The sequence below is a fragment of the Aethalodelphis obliquidens genome, unplaced genomic scaffold (genome assembly GCF_003676395.1).
Source record: "Aethalodelphis obliquidens isolate GAN/ISIS:26980383/991018 unplaced genomic scaffold, ASM367639v1 scaffold3, whole genome shotgun sequence".
NCBI lineage: Eukaryota > Metazoa > Chordata > Mammalia > Artiodactyla > Delphinidae > Aethalodelphis > Aethalodelphis obliquidens.
Window position 1 is genome coordinate 9484282 of NW_020837947.1, and position 21578 is coordinate 9505859.

General features: G+C 47.5%; 1 protein-coding gene across 2 annotated transcripts in view; it reads right to left on the bottom strand.

The window, feature by feature from the left end:
* ZDHHC14 (zDHHC palmitoyltransferase 14) overlaps nt 1–21578 on the bottom strand; it is a 274178-nt gene that overhangs the window by 53699 nt on the left and 198901 nt on the right. For both annotated transcript variants that reach the window (XM_027082560.1, XM_027082569.1), the window contains exon 3: nt 15371–15529. In XM_027082560.1, the coding sequence (XP_026938361.1) occupies nt 15371–15529 (159 nt within the window). The remainder of the gene's footprint in view (nt 1–15370; nt 15530–21578) is intronic.

The following is a 21578-nucleotide window of genomic DNA, read 5'->3' on the forward strand; positions in this document are numbered from 1 at the left end:
TGTTTTTAAAACAGAGCTGCCGTTGGACAATTACAGGCAGAAATGAGGTGAGCACTTCTTGGTCAGCTAAAAATAAAACCACGGTCAAAGATCACTTTTCTCTGGATTAGGTCCAATTTACCTTTGCATTAGAAGTGGGCATGTGTGCAGTGCGTGGACCTGTGGTTGATTTCATGGCAGCAATCCAGGACCGGCTGAGAATGTGTCCGGATGCCCCAGAGATCCTGTGGTTGAGACCCTTCCTGTTGGTGAAGGATGCACTTTCCAAAATATAGCACCAGACAGACAGTCTCTTTCTTTTGTTGAAAACAGTTTTTAAATACATAAATGCACAAAATAAGAAAAGATGTGTGTTTTAAAATTTACTTTAAATGCATTGTTTTAAACTATTAGAGTCTTCTAACAAGGCATTTTTCTGAAGTATACATGTAGACGGCTCCTGGTCTTACACGAGAATATCTGCCCCAAGTATCCAGAAAGCCGCCCCAGGGCTGGCCATGCGCGTTCTGCTTCCCATGATGGTTATGTTTCTCATTTTACGATTATAACTTAGCCTTCTGACTATGAATTGGCTGCCCAAGTAGTTGGACCAGTCATAGAGTCACTTGCTGAAGATGAACACGTCAGCATCCTGCCTTTGCTGGTTCCGTGTGAGAGCTCAGCTAACAGGGCCTGTCCCAAAGGGTGGCTCTGAACTCAACAGGCCAGCAAGCCAGGACCCAAACCTGCGAAGAGCAAGGGGCTCTGGGGGTAGCCCTGCTTCCCAGGGTGTGAGCCAACCTTGCCTGCCATTCCTCATTTATGTGTGTGAACGCTCCCTCCACCCCTGCCTCCCAAGGCTGTGGGAAGGCTTCCACGGATGTGAACAGAATCGAGCTCACTGAACCTTCCCGGGGGCGGGCAGTTTACTTGATTGTTCTCACTCTAGGTCCAGATTCTTGACTCAGGTAGGATCTATGCAGTTCAGCCACCTGTGGATAATGATACTTAAGGGAGGTGAGGACTCACCCTACAAAGCCATGGGCAGAAGTTCTACAAATGCACGTTATGATGTTATCTCTGAGTTTTTCTCTCCAAGGAAATGCTGAAGACTTTCAGCCAGCAAGTCTAGGAGGCTGGACCGGTCCAGCCAGATGCACCTCTGGGGTCCCCTTGCTGTTCCCTGACACCTTGAGGCAAGGCTCTCCTTCCCCCACACGCGGGGAAGCACTCGCCCCGAGCCCAGCCTTTGTCCGTGGACGGTCCCTTGTTATCTGTGGCTTCTCGCGGGATTTGCTTTCTCCTCTCGGCACTGTCTCCACCTCCTCTGTTCTCTGTTCTGAGGCCCCAGGAGAGGGGGAAAGACACTTTCTGTTTAGGGCAGGATTGAAAGTGGACTCTTCGTTAGCAGCAGCCCGAAACATTTTTGGCTAAAGACCATTCAACAGCCCACCTCACTCACCACGAAGCTCTCAGTTCTTCGTGACGTCACTTTGTAAACAGCTGGACAGCAGGGAGGAGGGGTCATGCTGGTGGTGGGGAAGGTTCTGGATAGGGGGCTGCCCTGTGGGCACAGCTGGCGTTCTGAGCAGCTGCGGGGCAGCCCCGAGCCAGGTGAGGCGCGTCTCCCCCCAGCTCTGTTTCCTCTCAGCCCCGACGGCTCTGACCCAGCACCTTTGCTGCCACTTCCATCTCACTACCTCTCACTTCCTCTCCACGTTCGCCTTTCTTGCTCCCTCCCTTCTGTATTTCTTTTCCTACTATTTTCTAGCATTTCTTTCCTCCCCTTCCCCCCTTTTCTCTTCACTGTCTCTGACCTCAGACACCAGCCAACCACTCACAGCTGGACACACGTGGTACCCAGTTCCTTGAAGCTGACGTCACTGTCTCTGGGTCCTCATGTTTAAGTTGCTGCAGATCCAGTTCTGGACCAAGAGCCAGAGGGTTCCGGTGGTTACACTGAGTTATGTACTTTATAGACTCAGGTCATTGTGTCATGACTGATGGAAAATATGTGAACTTGATTTTTCTTTAAAAGCATTAATTTCCTAATATGGGGAAATAGTCATGCGCTCAGGAGACAGAGGGATCGAAAACTCACTCTTCTTTGCCCCAAGTCCACGAATTTAATGAAGCACTTAGTTCCGTGGCTTCTTCCTCTGGAGGATTTCTGGGATCCATCCACGCCGTCTTTCCATCTCCACGGCTACTTCCCTAGTTATAGGGTAGCTGCAGCCCTCCTACCCATCTCCTTGGCCCTGTCTTATCACCACCAGTTCACCCTCTGCAATGCAGACAGAGAGCACTTTCTGAAACACACGGTTGATGAGGCCACTCCACTGTCCCTTGCCCTTGGGATAAGACTGAAGCCCCTCAGCGCGGCTTGGAAGGCGTCTTTCCTCTGGCTGCAGCCCTCTCTGCCTGCAGTCTCCACTTTCTCTAGTCCCATGGGTCTGCCCGCCTCCTGCTGCCCTGCGCCTCTGCACAGGTCATCCTCCTATGACGTGTGCATCCACTGGTCTCAGATGGGATGCTCCTTCATCTGGGTTAGGAACCTCTCCCATACGCTCCCACATGACCCTGTACCACAGGAGTCTGTGAATCTGCCTGAGTTCCTCGGTAGGGAAGCTCTGCGGGCAGGGCTGTGCTGTTCACTGTCCCCATCGTCTCCTCAGTGCCTGCCTAGCACAGAGCCTGACACACCAGCAGCAGTCAGAGGATATTCCTTAAACAGGTGGGCCAATGAAGTGCTGACATGGCCATGTGCATAGCCCTAAAGGATTATTAGCCTAGAGGCTCCCCGCTTCCCTGAGCACAGCATTACAACAGCCCCAGGCACACATGCTGGTGATTTCCTGTCCTACAGCAAATATTCAGCATGATCAAAGATGAAAACAATGCATTCTGGGCTCAATTTATTGGACTGAAAAACAAACCCATAAATCAGTAATAGGCAATGGTTTTTCAGGCACAAACAGCTTGATAGAAAACTGGTTACTTCTATCCCATGATAAATGGCAGACCACTCTACTGTGATATTGTTGTGAATTGAATGTGTAAGAGCCTACACTCTGTAACACTATCTTGTTTTTGCTAACTTTCAATGAAAATGTATGTGATACAAACCATGAGAAAACCCATGTGGGGCTTGGAAACAATCTTGGCTTCAAATTTAAGATAATATTGTCTTATTTTTTGAGGGAAAATTTAGATTTCTTTATACCAAGGGCTCTTATCTTCCCAATATTTCTCAGTAGCACAAACAGCCTGAGGCAAGAACAATGGGAAGGAGTAAATTCTCAGCAATTTTTAAGAAGGGCCCTATTTACCCAAGAACACAGAGCTGGGGAGGAGGCTGGGAAAGGCCAGCGGCACAGTCCTCGTCCTGCCCCTGAGCTTTCTGTTCTCTCCTTTGTAAGGAAAGGGTGACACAGATGCTCCCAGAAAACCACCAAGAATCTGTAGCAGGCTGGACACCAGGTTGGCAAGCACCCCGGGTGGGTGGGTGGCCCAGGCCTGACTGCCCGGTGCAGGAAGCTGTGTGTGTGTGTGTGTGTGAGAGAGAGAGAGAGTGTGTGTGTGTGCGCGCGCTCTGCACACCTGTGTTTGGGTTAAGAGCGAAAGAGGAAGAAAGAGAGGAAGGAAGAACAAGCCCAGTAAAGTTTTTCTTTTTTTAAAAAAGCAGCTTTTAAAAATGGCATTCTTGAAATAAACATTACTGCCGATTACTTGGAAAAAATCAACACCAACTCTCTGGTGGGGTGGAGAGATGTTATCTGTCACCTTAAGGAGTCTATTTTCTAACAACTGCAGAGTCTAGACAAGATTTAACCAGACTTTTAACTTAGTTTGTGTGCCATGAACCCTGTTAGCAGTCTCATGAAGCCATGCACCCTTCCACCTTATTAATGTTGAAATCCGTAATAAATGTCATCTTCAAAATAGTTTAAACTAGTTTCAAAGTTGTGACACAGTAGGATACAAGCTTATTTATTCATATGCCAAATAATAAGAGCTACAGTTTATCAACTACTGTGGTTTTGAAATAGCAAATGTAAATGCTCTATTTTCAATGTCTGTAATGTCATATGAAAATGTCTGTGGTTTCCAGTGGTGACGAATGCAACTAATGTGGTTTGTTGCCTGTGTTCATAATTGAACGAAATATTAAATTTCATTTAGAGGTTAGTGAGGTTAAAGATGTCAGAGTTTTCCATCCAAGCTCTTGGACCCCCTGAACCCCATCGATGGTGCCCAGGGCAGGAATCCCTGCACTAAGCAACGCTGAGAAGCAAGGGTCTCAGCGCCTGGTCAGGCCTGTGGTTGGAGGGAGTCAGGCCCAGGGAGTAGGCTGCACTTCGGCAGTAGGGCCACAGTCCTGCTGTGTGTCCTCGTGGCATCTCATTTCTTGCTCTGGGCCTTTTGGGGAACCTGCTCTGTCCAGGCCATGTGGTCAGTGACTTTCCTCAGGTTTGGGGCTCACTGCTTCCACTCAAGTTGCGGTGTCCCATCAGCTTTCCGGCACCTGCTGATCCATTAAACTCTCCCCTGGGATCTTAAAGCCTAACAGGAATGCTGGGGAGGAGAAGGCCTGATCCAAGGTACAGAGAGCCTCTGTTATACAAACACTAGGATGCTCAGGCAGTATAATTTCAGGAGGGGAATATAATCTTCATATACACCTATGAGAGATGTTTTAAAATTTAAAGTACTTATACATCTATCTTGCCGTGTTAACCTGATAATCCTGGGGAATAACTAGCAAGTTGAGCTTACTTATGACTTTGCTTGGGCCCGACCAGGTCGTGCCAGACACTTGCCTTCCCCACCCTCCCTGCAGCTTTTATAAGACTTTAAAGGCTGGTGACCGTGTGTGATTCAGCTTCCTGCTCTCTCTGCATGCTGCACCCCGGCCCGGGCCGGCACAGAGCCTCACGCATGGCGGACACGAACTGGTGGCTGATGAGCATTTCTCCCAGGCTGGAGGAGAAATTATTACATTGTCTCATGTGTTTAGGTCTTCCTCGTCCACCTGCTGCTGACTTTCAGGCCCAGCTGGGTTTCTCTCTGCTCTAAGTCTGTGGTTTATGAACTTTCACACAGTGGTTAGGAGGCTGCCTTCTGCTTCCAGCTGCTAGAGTCTTGCTGTGTGACCATGGACAGTTCCTGCCCTCTCTGAATTTGAGTTCCGTAGCACATGGGGGTGATACTCTCTACCTCGACTAATGCCCAGGCTGGTTGTGAGCAGCAAATGAGATAACATACACAGAACTACCTCCAAAAGTCAGAAGCCATATGCAAATATATGATGGCTTCATAAAATGAAAGTTATTTTAGTATAAAGCGTTTCTATGTATCCATTTCACTTCTTTTATCAAAAAAGACAATAATTACATTTTCATAGGTACTAGGTTCTTATATAAGTGAATCTTCTTCCTTTATTCCAATTTCCATTAGTCCTTTATTTAAAATACTTCTCAACCTTTTAAAAATAAGATAAAATTTAATCTGTTCCAACAAACCGAATTATTTTTATAGCTTTTTAAAAACAATGTCCAAATGTGTATTAAGCTTTCAAAACTAAAGCATACAGGTTATTTTTCACTATTCAAGTTTCCAACCTTTAACAGCTCAGTTCTGCCCAACTCCTACAAATAGTGGGTGGAATTTGGGGAAACATCTATTGTTTAACACCCAACAGAGAACAGCTGGATGGGCTGATACAGCCACAAATATCTTGGAAGAAGAAACTCTGGGGCTGGTAAAGTATGTTGCATCCTTAGCCCTCCCTAGTTCCCAAATCCGTTGCTGGAGCCCAATTTCAATTCTTGGCAACTCAAGTAAACAACTGATTGTTGGGCATCTTCTCTAAGGCGCCATCTGCTTTAAAAAGATGAATGAGACGCACAACTGGGGCAGTATCCTTCCCTGCCCCACTGACAGGTCCTGGTCACGGTCATGTGCCTTGATTGGCTCATGGAGTCTAAGCAGATGTGCCGTAAGCAGAGGCTGTAAGAGACACTGCATATTTTGGCCCCCATCATGTGGTCCAGTGACCGCCCCCCACCGGCCCCAGTGAGGAGAACATGCCTGGCAGTTGCTGTCCCTTCCGCCGGGGTCCCAGAATCAAATCTGAGAAGCCTGAACCTGAGCAATGCCTGGAGCCAAACCCAGAGCTGCCCCAGGAGACCCACAGGCCCATGAGGAAAAGAAAGGCTGTTTGTTCAAAGCCACTGAGATTCTGGAGGGTGTCTGTCATACTGCTTCACTGGCCAAGAGCTAACTAAGACATCTCACCAATTCACTTTACACTGATGTGTGAGATCAGACCATCTCAGGTTCCTGCTCGAGCATGATGCACTAGTGGCTGAGTCTAGTTCCTCTTTCTCGACAGGCACCCAAGGGCTTCAGCGTGACTGCTAATGAATTTTTCCAGCCTTTCCTCCCATTTCTCCTCTTCATGGGAATTGGTCTAAGATGACCCTCCTAAGATCAGACTAGATATCCTGAGTGCTACAACCTGGTCAAACAGTTTTTTTTTTCTTTTCTCTTTTTTTGGCTGTGCCGTGTGGCTTGTGGGAGCTCAGTTCCCCGACCAGGGATTGAAACTGGGCCACGGCAGTGAAAGCCTGGAATCCTAACCACTAGGCCACCAGGGAACTCCCTAAAATATTTCTTTATGATGTTAGTTCACTTTTCATGAGTCGGCAGAAAACTTGTCAAAGGCGGGAAGCCCATCTTAACACTTCTTTGCATTCTACTTGCATATACCAGCCAATGAAGAAATACTTTTGGATGAGTGGTGAACGCCTGCTTTACAGAGCTTTCTACAGATATGGCCTGATTCCTCCTCTTGACTCTCAACTCCCCCCCGCTGGGCCCTGGCCCAGCCACTCAGCTTGGTGGACTTCACCCGTGTTGTCAGGCCATGTCAATGTCCACCTCAGACACCCAGAGGGACTATGGCCCTAAGGTGAGTTACAGAAGAAGTACTAATACTGATGAACTTCCATTTGTAAAATGATACTTGCAATGCATGGCTTCTAACAGGCTCCAAAGATGGTAGCTTTTTTACTAATATTAATTTTTTAAGAATGCAAATCACCATAGTAGTGCTCTTCTGCAAGTGGCCACCTCCCATAGGAGGCCTCACTGCTGGCCGCTGCTTTCCACGAGAGATGAGCAATCCCCAACACCCCCAGATGGCTTGACCTCAGTGATGGATCCTGGAGAGGGTCACAGAAAGTCTGTTCCCATGGCTCTCAACCTTGACCATGCATAACCCCCACCTCCTTTTACTTTGCTACAATGCAGACTCCCAGGCCTGGGTACTCCATCTTGAGGAATTTACATCTACTTACACGTACTTACACCTATGACAAACATGTTATGAAGGAAATTCTTCTGAAAGTTGAGAGACTTTGTAGAATTTTATTTTATTTTGGTTATTGCCTCAAAAGCACCTCTAGACTTTCTTGATTTTAATTTTTTTGGAAGAAACTCTTGGTGGCAGAACACAGGGGCTCAAATTGTGGGGAGGACATGTTGAGAAAGAGAAGGGACCAGCTTATCTGGCTGAAACAAAAGGGTGTCTCCAGCTACAGCATGAAGAATCCATGGAGGATAAGGGAGGCCAAGAGAAGAGCTGGGGGATGGCCAAGAAGAGGTTACAGAAGAACCAACAGAAGAACTATTGGCTCCCAGGAGACGGGAACCAATAGTGAAATCCAGGAAATGTGAACTGGTAGGAAGAGACAGAAAAAAGAACGTACTGACAACCAGGAAAGGTTTCAATTTGACATAAGAGAAGATGAAAGTCTTCCAGGAAAGAATGACATTTTATGTCAAATGAGTCAGGAAGGTTACTTGGAATTCTGCCATCTGTCACTTGATCTAATAACAACGAATCATTGATAACGAGAGACTTAATTAAAACTCCCATCACTTTATGAAAAGGACTTGAGTTGCTTTTAAGAAAACCGGGAATAAGTTAGTGCCAAAAATACACGCCCCAAAGTCTTTACATTGTTTAGAGGCTGCTACATTTGGCTCTGAGTTTCTTCATATCAATGAATAAAACCTTTTATGAACAGTCTTCCGCACAGACGTGAAATGAATTCCGGCTCTCTCCACAATCTTGCACAGTGTGAGTTACATGACAATGACAGTAATATGCCTTGAAGTTATCTGTCATTTTGCAAGTTTCATTAAACCCTTGGTGCACTACAATAGATTATCTGTGGAAAGAAAAACCTCCCAGTTTGTTTTCAGCTAAAAGATCCCACGTCTGTATTTATTCATTTCAAGTCGGAGGTGGAGACACAATTACTGCTGGTCTAAGGCAAACAGAAACTCTCCAGAGAGGTCAGTGAATGGGAGAGGGTGGAAACATGATCAACGTCTTGAATCCAAAAGCATTAATTAGGTTGTTTGATATATTTTTTAGTTACAGGACCTGTTGCTTAAACCAAAAAGGATAAAACTCCAGACACTAAGAAAAAAACTAAAGCAAAGATTAACACAAAGGGGCTGGAAGCCCTCAGGAGCAGAAGAACCCAGCCTGTGCGCCACCACGGAAAGCTTAGGGGCAGCCCGCACATGAACAGTAAACAGTTTCCAAAAATCCAATAACTTTCCCAAAATGGTATTGGTAGTCAAACTGTACATTTTTAATCTTGTCTCCTGCCTCAAACTGCATTAAATTTATACAGAAGTTTGTGGAGAGAATGTCTCACTTGAATCTGTTATTTCCACTTTGTTATTTTCTCTCCTTTGGTCTCACCAGAAGTTTATCTTTTTGTTGCTTACTTGCCAAAGAATTAGATCTGGTATCATATTTATCTTTCTGTTTTCTAGGTTACTAATGGTTTTCTTCCTGTTTTTCTAAAGTTTATTTTGCTCTTCTTTCTTCTATCTTCTTGAGATGGCTGCTCTGTTCCTCTAGTTGCTTCTAAATTCGGTTTTGTTTTTTGTACTAGACTTCTGAAAACTTCTAATTTCATTGGCCGTCCACCATCCAAGTAAGCTTCCTGTTTGTGGAGAATCCCAAAATAGGTGGGAGGTAGGCCCCGCCCTCCACCCCTGTTACAGAAGCTGAAAGTGGGGCAGCTACCTCCCCCGGCGCGTCTCGCTGGCTGCTTGGGTGTGGAAATGAAACAGGCCCAGGGGCTCCCACCCCGCAGATCTCTGAATCCAGAGCCCATGGTCCTTGCAGACAGAGTCACAGTTCCGAGCTGATGGTAGCCGCAGAGTCAGAACTCAGGGGTGGTGTCACAAACATCTTGCTGTGGCGCTCGCGCCTCCTGGGACATCCCACTGCAGGAGCCTCCCCCGGCTCTTCCAGGCTGCCGAGCCTGGCTCTGCAGCCTCCTCCTTCCTTTCTATGAGCTACCTGATAGTTTTCCAGATAACTCCTTTTCTGCCTAGGTTAACTCTTTTGTGCGGTTAGAATTTAGAATTCTGACTGGCATGAAGTTTTATTTTGCATTGTTCTTATTGTCATTTTCTAACTATTCCACAAGTGCAATTTTGAAGTCCCTGCCACCCAAGAGTTGATGAAAAGGTTCTTAAAAAACATTATAATTGGTTAGGCTTGTGTATTTATATTTTTGCGATTGATTTCTAGTTTCATTGTTATGTCATTAGGTGACACAGTCTGTGTAATATCTGCTTTTAGGAAGTTAGGAATTTCTGTGCAGCTAGTAGGATTAATTTTGCTAGTGTTCCACAATCAGTTCAAAAAGGTAAGTATACTTTGCAGAAACAAAGTTCAGCATATATTTATTAATTATATATTCATTATCTTTTATTTTCTTACTTTTATTTTGTTTACCTGAGCCAACAAAACCAGAGGTATATTATTGTTTCTCACTAGCATTATGTTATACCAAATTATCCGTGCGTTTTCTAACAATTTTTACTTTATGCATTTTGATGCCATGTTATTTGATGCCTATATGTTGATGACTGAATTTTTAAATGTACTCTTTACTAACATAAAATTACTCTTCTTTTGATCCATGTAATATGATAAATACAATGTTTTCTGGCCTTGAATTCTCTTTGGTCTGTTCTTAAGAATCATTCTTGGGGACTGTATTTTATTTTGATGCATCTAGATGCTAGCACAGTGCCTGACACATAGGTGCTCATTAAATGTCAGTAAAAAGCAAGGATACTGGAAACTAGGAGGGGCACAGTAAATCCCTCGTTTTTTGGGGTCCCTGGGAGGCTATAAATGCCAGCTTGCTCCATTCCCTTCAAATGATATGCTTCCCTATGTAAAACTAATACCCTTCTCACCATACCCAAATCGTTTAAAAGAAATGCCAGTGTGCTACCCCACACCAGAAGGCAGCTGTGATTCTAAATCTCAGATACTTCAGACCTCTTAATATTGAGTACAACTGTGAAGCAGTAACTGGGCTCAGCAGAGGGTACGCAACAGACAAGACATCTGCAGTCTCAGCTCAGAAACCAATATCTCAGAAGAAGCAGCTGGATGGGTGGGGGCGGGGAGGGGGAGACACTGTGGGCTGGAAGGGAGAGCGTAGTACAGTGCCCAGGAGAGGGAGAGCGAGCTTTTGAAGACGACCGTGAAGCTCTCCCCAAAACAAGAGTAAGTGGGCACTGAGTCCCTGCAGAGGGTGTCTGGAGGTTCTTTGCGCCATCCACATCAGAAATGACAGAAGGGGACAGGTGAAAATGGGGCCAGGGCACCCCCCCTCCCGCCCCCGATGAGGGAGGAGGCTGGTGCCCCCGAGAGCTCTGCAGCGGCTGACACAGCTCGAGGGCTTCGTGCACCACCTTCTCTGTCCTCACAGCACCTCCAGACATGGCATGGTGGAAGCAGAGATGGACCAGGCAGCAGGTCTGGGACCCAGGTGCTGCTGCCTCTGGGCTGGTCCAAGTCAGACAGACTCCCGTAGAGCAGGCTTGCAAACGCTTTCAGTGCTCCTTTTAGTGTTTAGCAAACTTAGTTTAGTTCACAGTGCATGCATAAATTACTTTCAAGTAAATCACATTTTATTACGGGTTTCGGTTGTGTTAAAAATACCCAATGCCAGGGAAAGCTGCTGGCTGTCTGGCACTGGGCCAGAGCCCCCCAAAGGACAGACTTCCCTGAAAGGGTCCACCCTGGTTGGGGCGATGTGGAAGGGGCTCAGCTGGGGCTGGAACATACTTAGTGAGTCTGAGAAGACCTCACAAGGGTATGTTTTGCTTTCCAGCTCCTTCTGTTACTCTTCCTTTAATGACCCGAGGGATCCTAAGGGTCTGAGCGAGCAGAGGTGGCTCCTTGGCCCCAGCTGTCAGTTGTGTAAAAATATTTTATAACGTCAAAAATTGCCTGGAAACACAGGCCTACTAGAGAATGGACTTGAGGATACGGGGAGGGGGAAGGGTAAGCTGTGACAAAGCGAGAGAGAGGCATGGACATATATACACTACCAAACGTAAGGTAGATAGCTAGTGGGAAGCAGCCGCATAGCACAGGGAGATCAGCTCTGTGCTTTGTGACCACCTGGAGGGGTGGGATAGGGAGGGTGGGAGGGAGGGAGACACAAGAGGGAAGAGATATGGGAACATATGTATAACGGATTCACTTTGTTATAAAGCAGAAACTAACACACCATTGTAAACCAATTATACTCCAATAAAGATGTAAAAAAAAAAAAAATTGCCTGGAAGAACAAACAACCCCCAATACTCTGTTTCAATGTGCAGAAGCGATCTGATGGCAACACAGAGAGACAATGAGAGAGAAACAGAGATTAAAAAAAAAGACAAAGAGACAAAGAGAGAGAGAGGATATATTCATTCCTGCAGCTGCAGATCACCCAAAGCCTCCCAGATTACAGGAAAACAAGGGGACTCCCATCATTCTGTGAAGACGACGTTTGCTCTACGCGGTTCCCCGGGGGCAGCTCGGCAGCTCTCCTCCTGTTACGCACGACAACACCACTGGCGAGCCCTCTGTGAGCCCTCGGTGCGCCAGGTCTGGGCTTGCTTGGCACTATCTCACTTCATCCTTAATAGAAACCTGTGAGGCAGTACTAGGATCACCCCATTTTACAGATGTGGAAACCCTGTGGGGGTGGTCAGATAACCTGCCCAGGTTCCAACATTATCCAAGGACAGTACCAGGATTCAGTTCTGGGTCTGTCTGTCCCTACAGCCATGTCCCAACCACCTGGCTTTGCTAACCTGTTCTATGTTAGCAACAGAGTTTGCTCCCCAAGAAAGCTTTTCCCTTAGTCTTCAACTCCAATTACGCAGCCCCTACCATTCTGCTCTCATTTCAAACTTATTTAACAAAGAAAAATATGCTTCTGAACTGCCTGGGAAGCTGCATTTTCCTCTCCCCCCTCCCAGTGCAAAGTGACACTTATTTGTGTGCCTAGGAAGGACCAAGCCAAACCCATTCATTACAAGGGAAGGGAAGCCACATGTGTAGACCCTGGCTTTCAGCACATCACTGTATTCTTTTTTTCCCGTGGCTGCAAAAAGTAGAATTCTTTCAATAAAAGCTTTCTATCTAAAAATAAAATAGTGGCAAACTCTGCAATTATACTTCTCAGTTGGAGACATTTGCTTTCCACTCTCTTTTCCCAAATGCACAAGGTCCAATCCGTTGGTCAGTTAATGGGTCACACCAAAGGCCCAAATGTAGTCTAATGAACTGGAAAACCAAAAACCAAAACACAAACAATGTTGTGTCGTTGTTCCCCGAGTGCAGTGAGTAGCTTTATTTTACATCAACTGTATGCTATTTATCTCACCTGTCCTCCACACAGTGGGGCCCTGATCAGGGTTTGCCAACCTCCAGCGCTAGGGCCGTCAAATGATGCTTGGAGGCAGCTGTTGTCAATGAGCTCTTCATCCAGTCTCCTCCTCTGAGCCCACCCCAACCTCCCCGCTTCCTCTCCTTTCCCTTTGCTGTTCTGCATCTCCCCATGCTTGCTCGTGGAGTTCTGGATTAGCATGTGACTTGGATTTGTCAGAAAGGTTGCTCAGAACCTATCAGAAGGGCTCCTGGGTATTACAGACTGATGGCTCTTATCTTCTCAGCTGGTAGTTTCTATAAGAAAGGGTACTATCTTATACAGTTATACTATAGGAGAAGTACACCATTAACTACATATATAATTCTGGTAAGATGATTTTACATCTAATTCATCAGGGTTCTTTAAGGAACATGTAAACCTATGTTTACCTATGGGTGATGGAGGGGACACATGAGGGAATTAGATGAACTTTCAGAAAGTGTTTTACAGTATGATCCGAAGAGAATTTTAAAACACTATGAGATAGACAGGAATGTTTTATCATGATTAGGAATCTAGCCTAGAGACAGAAGACAGAAGATTGAGACCAACTGACAGTCAGGTGTCTAGTAATGGGTAAACATTTTTATAAATGATAAAGAGAAGGAGATGCCCCGTAAACTCTTCAGGTTTGTAGGAAACAACTCCCTTCCTATAAATGCCAACTGGAACAAGTCATTAGACCTCCAGGAGAAGACATGCAAAAGATTTTAGGTGAACGAAATATATATATATATTCCATCATATAATATTTCATCATATAATATCAAAATTACAACCCAAGAAAGGGTCCTCTGAATCCCTACAGATTATTCCCCTGAAGACATTTAGGCCACGGTGCTGCTCTGGCTTAAAAGTATGCTCGAGAAGGGCATGGGATGGCCACTGGGGCTGAAGTCATCAGGAAGGGTATCACACAAAGGCTGTCATGTGTCCTTGTAGAAACCCTGGTGTGTGTGTCCTCACATAGAGGACCAGGTATAGGTTTGGTCACCATACCTGTAAAGGGATACAGTAGATCAAGAAATTGGCCAGAGAAAGCCAATCAAAAATGTCAAGGGAGCAGTAGTAATAACAGAAGAGCAGCTAACAATCACAGAGCATTTGCCCAAAGCCAGGCACCGGTCTAAGTGCTCTGCATGTGTTAACTCATTTACTGTTAACCATCCCATGAGGTAGGCACTCCTATTGACACCATTGTAGAGATGAGAAAACCAAGGCATAGAGAGTTGAGGCTGCTTGTCTAAGTCATGAAGCTAGAATTCGTACCCAGGCCACTGGGTACCAGATTCCAGGCTCTTAACTGGTTCTTACTACTTGGGAAAGACAACAAAATTCCATGCTGTTTTGCTACGGAGGCAAAGGCTAAAAGTAATTTTTCCAAGTGAATAAAACCAAAAAAAAGGCCTGAGAGGGAAAACATGGGCTTTCTACCAAACTGTAGATTATTAAAGTGAGGATAAAGTAAATTTCAGACAAATAAAAGGAAAATGGCTTTGCACAGCAGAAAACATTATATAACTTTTTTTTTTCTGAAGAATTGAGACTACAAATTCTAATAGGCTCGAAAAGGGTTGGTAATTGATAATGTGTTACTAAGGGAAACAAGGTTTGTTCTGAGGCATTCTATCCTTTCAGGTGTGAGGTTAACAGGATTTCCACGTCTATTCGCCCGGGGAAAATCCCGGGTTATTTCTTTCAGAGGCAGGCTATGGGACTGAAGAACTGGGGGTCTCCCCCCGTGTGGCAAAGCCTCAGTCCACTTCTCACCACCCTTCCTGTCACTTGGGGCTTCCACCAGCTCCTTGCCAAACTCATCTCTGAGAAGCTCCATCCCAGGGGGGAAGATGGTCTGCGGGTGTGGGTAGTAGCGCTCAGTCTGAAGTGACAGGAAGTGCTGCCCAAGTAATTCCAAGGGGCTGGCACCCACGTCAGCTGTAAAAATCCTGCGCTGGGGTGGTGGCAGCCTAACAGTAGGGCCAAGTCTTACATTTGAGGCCCTCTGTGCTCCACGCTGTTCCCTCTGCCTGTTTCCTAGCCTGTTACGATCCTAACTGTAGGCCCAGAAGTCTCTCGGCCTCTCCCCTTTTCCTCTCCTTGGGCTTCAGATGCCTCCGGCTACCCAAGCACAGTGCTCCTCTGAGGAGCTGGGAGAGTCTGGCTATGCCTGCAGCCAGCTCCTTGGGCAATGGAGGATCTAGGGGTGAAATGGTTTTATTTCAAGTGTCTGCCGACCGGCAGCTCCAGGGCACAAAGAACGCCCCCTCTGGTCTTGTGTACCCGGGAGGAGAAGGCCTAGGACGTTCTGCTGTCCTCGTGGTGTTGCAGGATGTAAAAAGAAAAAAGATTTGGCAACGCTAGGCTTGGTGAACGGGATCAGGGGCAGGAGGCAATACGGTTGAAATATTAACTATTATCGAGCTGTTTAGTTCTGAAGGATTAAAGAGACACACATGCTGACTCTCTTTCACACAGGTCTATGCACAGGAAATCTCTACTCCATCAGCTACAGACATTTTAGCACAAACATTAGAGGTGGGACAGAGGCAATTTCTGGTTCTACTCACCTACGCAGTTATCGCAAAGGCTACAATGAGAGGCACGAGGGGGCCGGAAAATCTTGCAGGTGAAACAATATTTAAGTTTCACAGTCTGGCCATTGATGATGACTTCCTTGGTTCTGGGAGGTGGGCGGTACCCCCCTGAACTGGTGCCGTTTGCGATATCTGTGGAGAAAAGAAGACAAGAGCACAGGGGCTTAACATAGCACTTAAGCTCTGCAGGCTCCCGCACCTAGTAGGCCTGGAATCTGCATTTCCAAGTGCAGGGCCCACAGCCAGCGCCTTGCTGGGAGGCACCTGACCCCTAGACACACAAATGCGGTAGGACACCGAAGGCTGGCCGTCCCGCAACCTTCGTGCTCCTCGAGGGCTTGGGGCTGCGCTGACAATTCCACACACGCTGCAGTGGCCACGTGACTGAGTTCTGCCCAATGGGGTGCAAGTACACGTGGCCCCGCCCAGCCGGTGGGAGCCTCCCCTGAACCCCACCCACTGTCTCCCCCCTTCCGCAGGCCACCCTGGAGACATACACTGTGGCCCCCTAAATGACTGTGCACACATGCACGGGGATCCTACGCCAGCTAGCGCTGTCCTAATTAATACAGTGCGTGATATTTACATCAGGAACATTTCGCTTCTCCGACGCCGGCTCAAGAATCTCCCCACTTTGCACCTCGGCCTCCTCAAAAATACCAGATATTGGGTTGGGGGGTGGGGTATACAGATTTAAACATATATCTAAATAAATCATTACATGTCTATTTAAAAAAAACAATTTCTATATTTTATTGTCTGAACAGCATTTTTATTTTTTAGAACCAGTTTTTTTTAATGTTGAAGAAAATACAAATATGTATTTTTTTTTGTTCAAGTTTCATTTTATCTTATAACCTGGCTCTCATCCCTGAGTTCACATTAGAATCACCCAGGGAGGTTTTCAAACTCCCCTACTGCAGGGACCCTGCCCCAGACCCGATAAATCAGAATCGCCCAGGGTGATTCTAATGTGCTGTAGGGTTGAGGACCCCTGCTCTACAGGAAGATCAAACATTTTCTTCTCATCTAGACCCCTCACAGCCACAAAGAATCGAGGTCACAAGCTGCGCCACAGGAACAGAAGGCCACGGGTAAATGGGGAACAGCAAGAATATCTGTGAGGGCTTCAGCTGGGACTCTGCGGCTGATAAACACAGGTGCAGCAGAGCCTGGCGGCTGGAAGAACTCTTGGGAAACTTCATGGTGTTCTTTTAAAACAGCGCTGGTAACATTGAATTCGTTTTAATTCATACACTATCAGATGGCAACAGCTGCAACATTCTTTCGGTAAATTTCCAAAGAGATAGGAATGAGTCCCATCCTCCACTCAGCTCTCCCCACCCCCTCCCAGCCACGAACTCAACCTGGGCGAGAAGTACATGGAGAGTTTCAAAACTACGGATGCTACTGTCCTGCTCTCAGATATTCTGATTTCATTGGTGGGGTGCAGCCCGGCATCAGAGGTCTTAAAAGCTCCCCAGGTATGGGAATCAGGGCCTTGTCCCTGCGGTCCAGGCAGCACCCGAGAGCTTGTCAGAGAAGCACGTTCTCTCTCAGTCCCGCCCCAGAGCTCCCGAATCGGAATCTGCATCTACTGAGACCACCAGCCCCCTCCACTCCAGGGGACGTAGTGCACCTTAAGGTTTGAGAACGCTGCTCCCGGACGCGTGTAAACGCTGCCCATCACACGTCACATGCACCTCTTCCTCTCACGTTCTCGTTGTTGTGTGCCCAGGCACGCTCACAGGTATGACAGAGCTAAACTTAGAGAACACAGCAACCTGGAGAAACTCTGCACACAGGAAGGGGCCGCTTCACAAATCACAGCCAGCCACCCAAGCATTTTCACGTGGAGAACCTGGTGATCAGGGACAGCCGATGGAATCTGCAGAGCTGCAGCCTCTGTCCCCCCAGGACTGCGCTCACTCACAGAATTCACAGCTCACGAGTCATGATTTCAGGGAATGCCCCCTTTACTCCAATGTTCTTTTTTTTTTTTTTTTGCGGTATGCGGGCCTCTCACTGTTGTGGCCTCTCCCGTTGCGGAGCACAGGCTCCGGACGCGCAGGCTCAGCGGCCATGGCTCACGGGCCCAGCCGCTCCGCAGCACGTGGGATCCTCCCGGACCGGGGCATGAACCCGCGTCCCCTGCATCGGCAGGCGGACTCTCAACCACTGCGCCACCAGGGAAGCCCCCCAATGTGCTTTAAGAGGCTCTCTGAGGCCTGAAATCTGCCCGTAGCCCTTCAGCCTAAGGCTTTGATATGTGTGAAGATACCAACCCCATCGGTAGGGCAAACATTTTGAGTGGTTCCAAGCCATTTACTCTTCATGGAAAATTAAAGTTCCACAAGGAGGTTGTAGAAGGAGAGGTCAGAGTTCAGGAACACCTGAGGGAGAGAAGGCAGTACGGAGCGGGGACACGGCGAGTAACGAGCAGCCCTTCTGCTTTACATCCCCGCTGAGGACAGTCATTCCACCTGAGTAATTAAACAGCTGTGGCACCATCCCAAGGACTCTGGCCAAGCAGGACACCCTCTCTTGGCATGTCCCCCACCTGCCTGGCACCCCAAGGCTGCCCTGTTAAACAGTGCTAAGTTCAGCAGGCATCTGGAGAGGGGCCAGCTTCCAAAGCACGTACACTGGAAAGAGGGCAGCATCTCAACTGATTGTGTGATAAGAAAACAAAGAGACGGAGTGGCTGCGCACTTCCGGAAGCATCAGGGTAAAAATAACTGGCTTTGAACACATCAGAGATAAGGTCGCAGCTCTTCCAGTGCCAACTGGATGCCGCCGGGGCCTAAATTAATTATGACTCGGTGCCTCGCTAGCCTTATGTCAGCTGTGACACCCCCTGTATCTATTTAGCTCTTGAAAACATGCGTAGGAAAACTAGAAAGTCAGATAGAGGTTTAAAAAGAACAATAACCCAATCAATAATAGTTGTGTTACTTTAACCAGAAAAGTTTAAGAAATGACTTGTCAAGAAAAATATTTTAAGAAGCAGGAATGACAAACTTATCCACTAGAGCGACTCCTAAAAAAAGCCTAGTTCTGAGTAACAATGACTTTAAAAAGTATTTACCCGCACTCCTTAAGACCAACTCTAGTGATCTTATAGTTCTAAAGTACATTTTTGAAAGATGAAATCATTGATAAAAATTTGAGCTGAAGCTGGAATTCAACAGACATGGTACCCTGAAGCTTAAGAATTAAACCCAAACCAAAAACTTTTTGACTGAATATTTGGAGAGCTCTTTATGTAAAAGAATGGAAGAATCAGAGGACCTGGAATCAGGGCCCACCTAGGCCCTGAAGGGACTGAAGGACCACAGAACTAAGGGAAAAAAAAAATCAACCGGTATTTATGCATTATTTACTTTATGCAAAATACTGCACCGGAGGCGGTGGAGGACCCAGAAATGAACAGAGATGTCGCGTGGGGAGTGGTCAGCAAGGGGTCCTGCCGGGCTGTTTGATGAGCCCTGGGTCCCCTGACACACCTGGTCTGCTCTCCTCCTGGCCTTCAGAGCCTGCTTCCTAAGTGCAAGTCTGGCGAAGGAGAAACCCTGGCCTCTGGTGCGGTGCCCCAGGTCGTCTGTGTGCCCGGCCGCGCAATCTTACCCGGCCCGAGCCCGAGGCAGTGGCCTCCTTGCGGCCCCGGAGCAGGCATCGCTGTTCACGCTTCCAGGCATCTCTTCTCCGCCCGGGCCTCCCTGCCCTCCAGATACTCAACCTAGAAGGTCCGGTTCAAGCTTCTCCTATGGAAATGCCTTGAAAGCTGTGTCACTTCCTTCCTCTCTTGGGCTCTCGCTGCACCTAGCTCGTGCATGTATCTAGTCAATAGATCTGTGCTGGGCTCGTAGGTGCCAGCCCTGTGCTGGCAGCTGCGATGTAACAGGAACTAAACAGACTTGTCCTCTGCTGGTGGGGTTCACAGGCCCAAGGGACAACCTGGGTCCTCTGCTGGCGTGGTGCCCACGAGGATTTATCTCCGTGTCTTCCCCCAAACGCCGCGGCGCCAGGGCAGGGACCACGCCCTAGTGCTTTCATGTTTCCCCTGTCCTGCAGAGGGCCTACACACAGTAGGTCCCCAGGAACTGCTTGCTGAATGGAAGGCCAGTTCTGGCAGGTAGGGAGGAATGACGCTGGGAAGCGCAGGACCGGTGTCCCTGCTTCTCCACGCCCACTGGAGGCCAGTTCTAGCAGGTAGGGAGGAATGATGCTGGGAAGTGCAGGACCGGTGTCCCTGCTTCTCCACGCCCACCGGAGGCCAGTTCTGGCAGGTAGGGAGGAATGATGCTGGGAAGCGCAGGACCGGTGTCCCTGCTTCTCCACGCCCACCGGTCAGAGTCGCACAGCCCGGTGACTCGCCCTTCCCCAGGAACACCTCTCGCAAGGTCCTTCTGAAGCTCCTCTTTACGTGTCCTCTTTGCAGCCTTTGCTGGTCCAAAGGCCCATCTCGCAAAGCTAGTCAGTGCCACCTGGGAGGGCCAGGCAATATGGGTAGCTGCCTACCTCAAGGTACCCCCAAATTGTCGTTTCTTTCATAAAATACGTTCAACAGTCGCCCCAGACCAAAGGCTTTCTGGAATGCTCGCATCCAGGGCAGATGGGAACAATGGAGTCTTGAAACCCAAGGCTTCACACCCACACCTGAGGACAAAAGAAATGCCTCTTCGACATTCAGACTGGCACCAATGGCCGGTCGTGAAAGGCTTCTCATCCCCGAGGGTGACAAGCGCCCGTGGCCTGCTTCCCGGGGCCCAGAAGGTGGTGTTCCCATCCTAATCCTCAATTACTCTGTGGTTTGGGTTTTGGCTTTTGTTGTTGGCAACAATGGTGTCTCTGCTTCTTAGGGCTGCCCTTTGTGGTTTCAAATACAGCTGCTGAAAAAGAATAATCAGAGCCTGCAATAGCTAACGGATGAAGAACACTAGAATTGGGGGAGGAAAACCTCTTAACAGTTCTGCAAGCTTACATGAGTCAGTATTTTTCAAGGACATTTTTATACACTAACGTTTTGAAAGAAAACTTAAAAGGTTGAAGTGACCTTCTTCTTCACAAAGTCTCTCCACCTCGCCCCCTCCAAATTGCTGGAGTTGTTAGGACAGGGGCAGAAACAGTCACAGAATCTCCGTCCAGTATTAACCTCACAGTCAGCCTATGGGCAAAGAATTAGGAGAGCTGGGGAGAGGGGAGGGGCAGCTGTTCCGTGCAAGTTCAGGGACGCAAAACTGCCCGCTCACTAAGTTTCTCACTCAAAGAGAAATCCTGGGCTTGTCAGAGTCTCAGGTAAGTTGTTCGTTAACGTATGCACATTCCAGAGCCACTCTCCAACACACAAGTCACCTTTTCTTGGGAGGAATCACAGAGTGCTAACATTCTGAGAGACTCATTTGTCCGCCCCCGATTTTATCCTGCCCCAAATTCAGGGACAAAATTGATGAACTTTAACAACTGCTGAAATTCACCATATAAAGTAATGGAACTCTGCTTTTTTCAAAGGCAAAGGGAAAAAAAATCCCAATTTACAAAAGATGTAGATTAAGATCTTTTCCTTTATCAGAAGGATGCAGAACAGTGTCATTCCCTGGTGCACTGGTGTTTCACAGACCATTCACCAGCTGACGGCACACCTGCCAGAACGGGAGGAAACTCTACTAATAGGCATTTAGCCGGAACGAAGATAAAGCACCTCTGCATTAGGATAGAAGTCACAGGGAAAGTGTGGTTTGCTTTATACCCAAGCCTTCATGACTATATGGATTGCATGTGCTGGAGGACAGCTGTTGGATCCAACGAATCTGAAATTTTCATAAGGTTCATTTCACTGATGCTCTGAGGCATCTGGGACACAAACTACGAGGACTGGACGACAGACCACATTCAAGGCCCAGGTACTATTCCAAATCGTTCGTTCACTCTCTCAACACCTATGAGAGTTGGAGGCACCCTGGTGGGCAACACAGACCTTCGAGGAGACCTGGCCCCTGCCTTCAACGATTTACAGTCTAGTGGCGGAGACAGACACGAGTGAAATAATAGTACAACTACGTCATCATGACGCACAGTGTTGTTGCGAGTCAGAGAGCAGGGGAGGCTGCCTCTTCTGAATCTGAAGGACGACTGAGTAGGGCTTCCCTAGGCAACGTGCGTGGGAGCTCCTGCTTGTGTG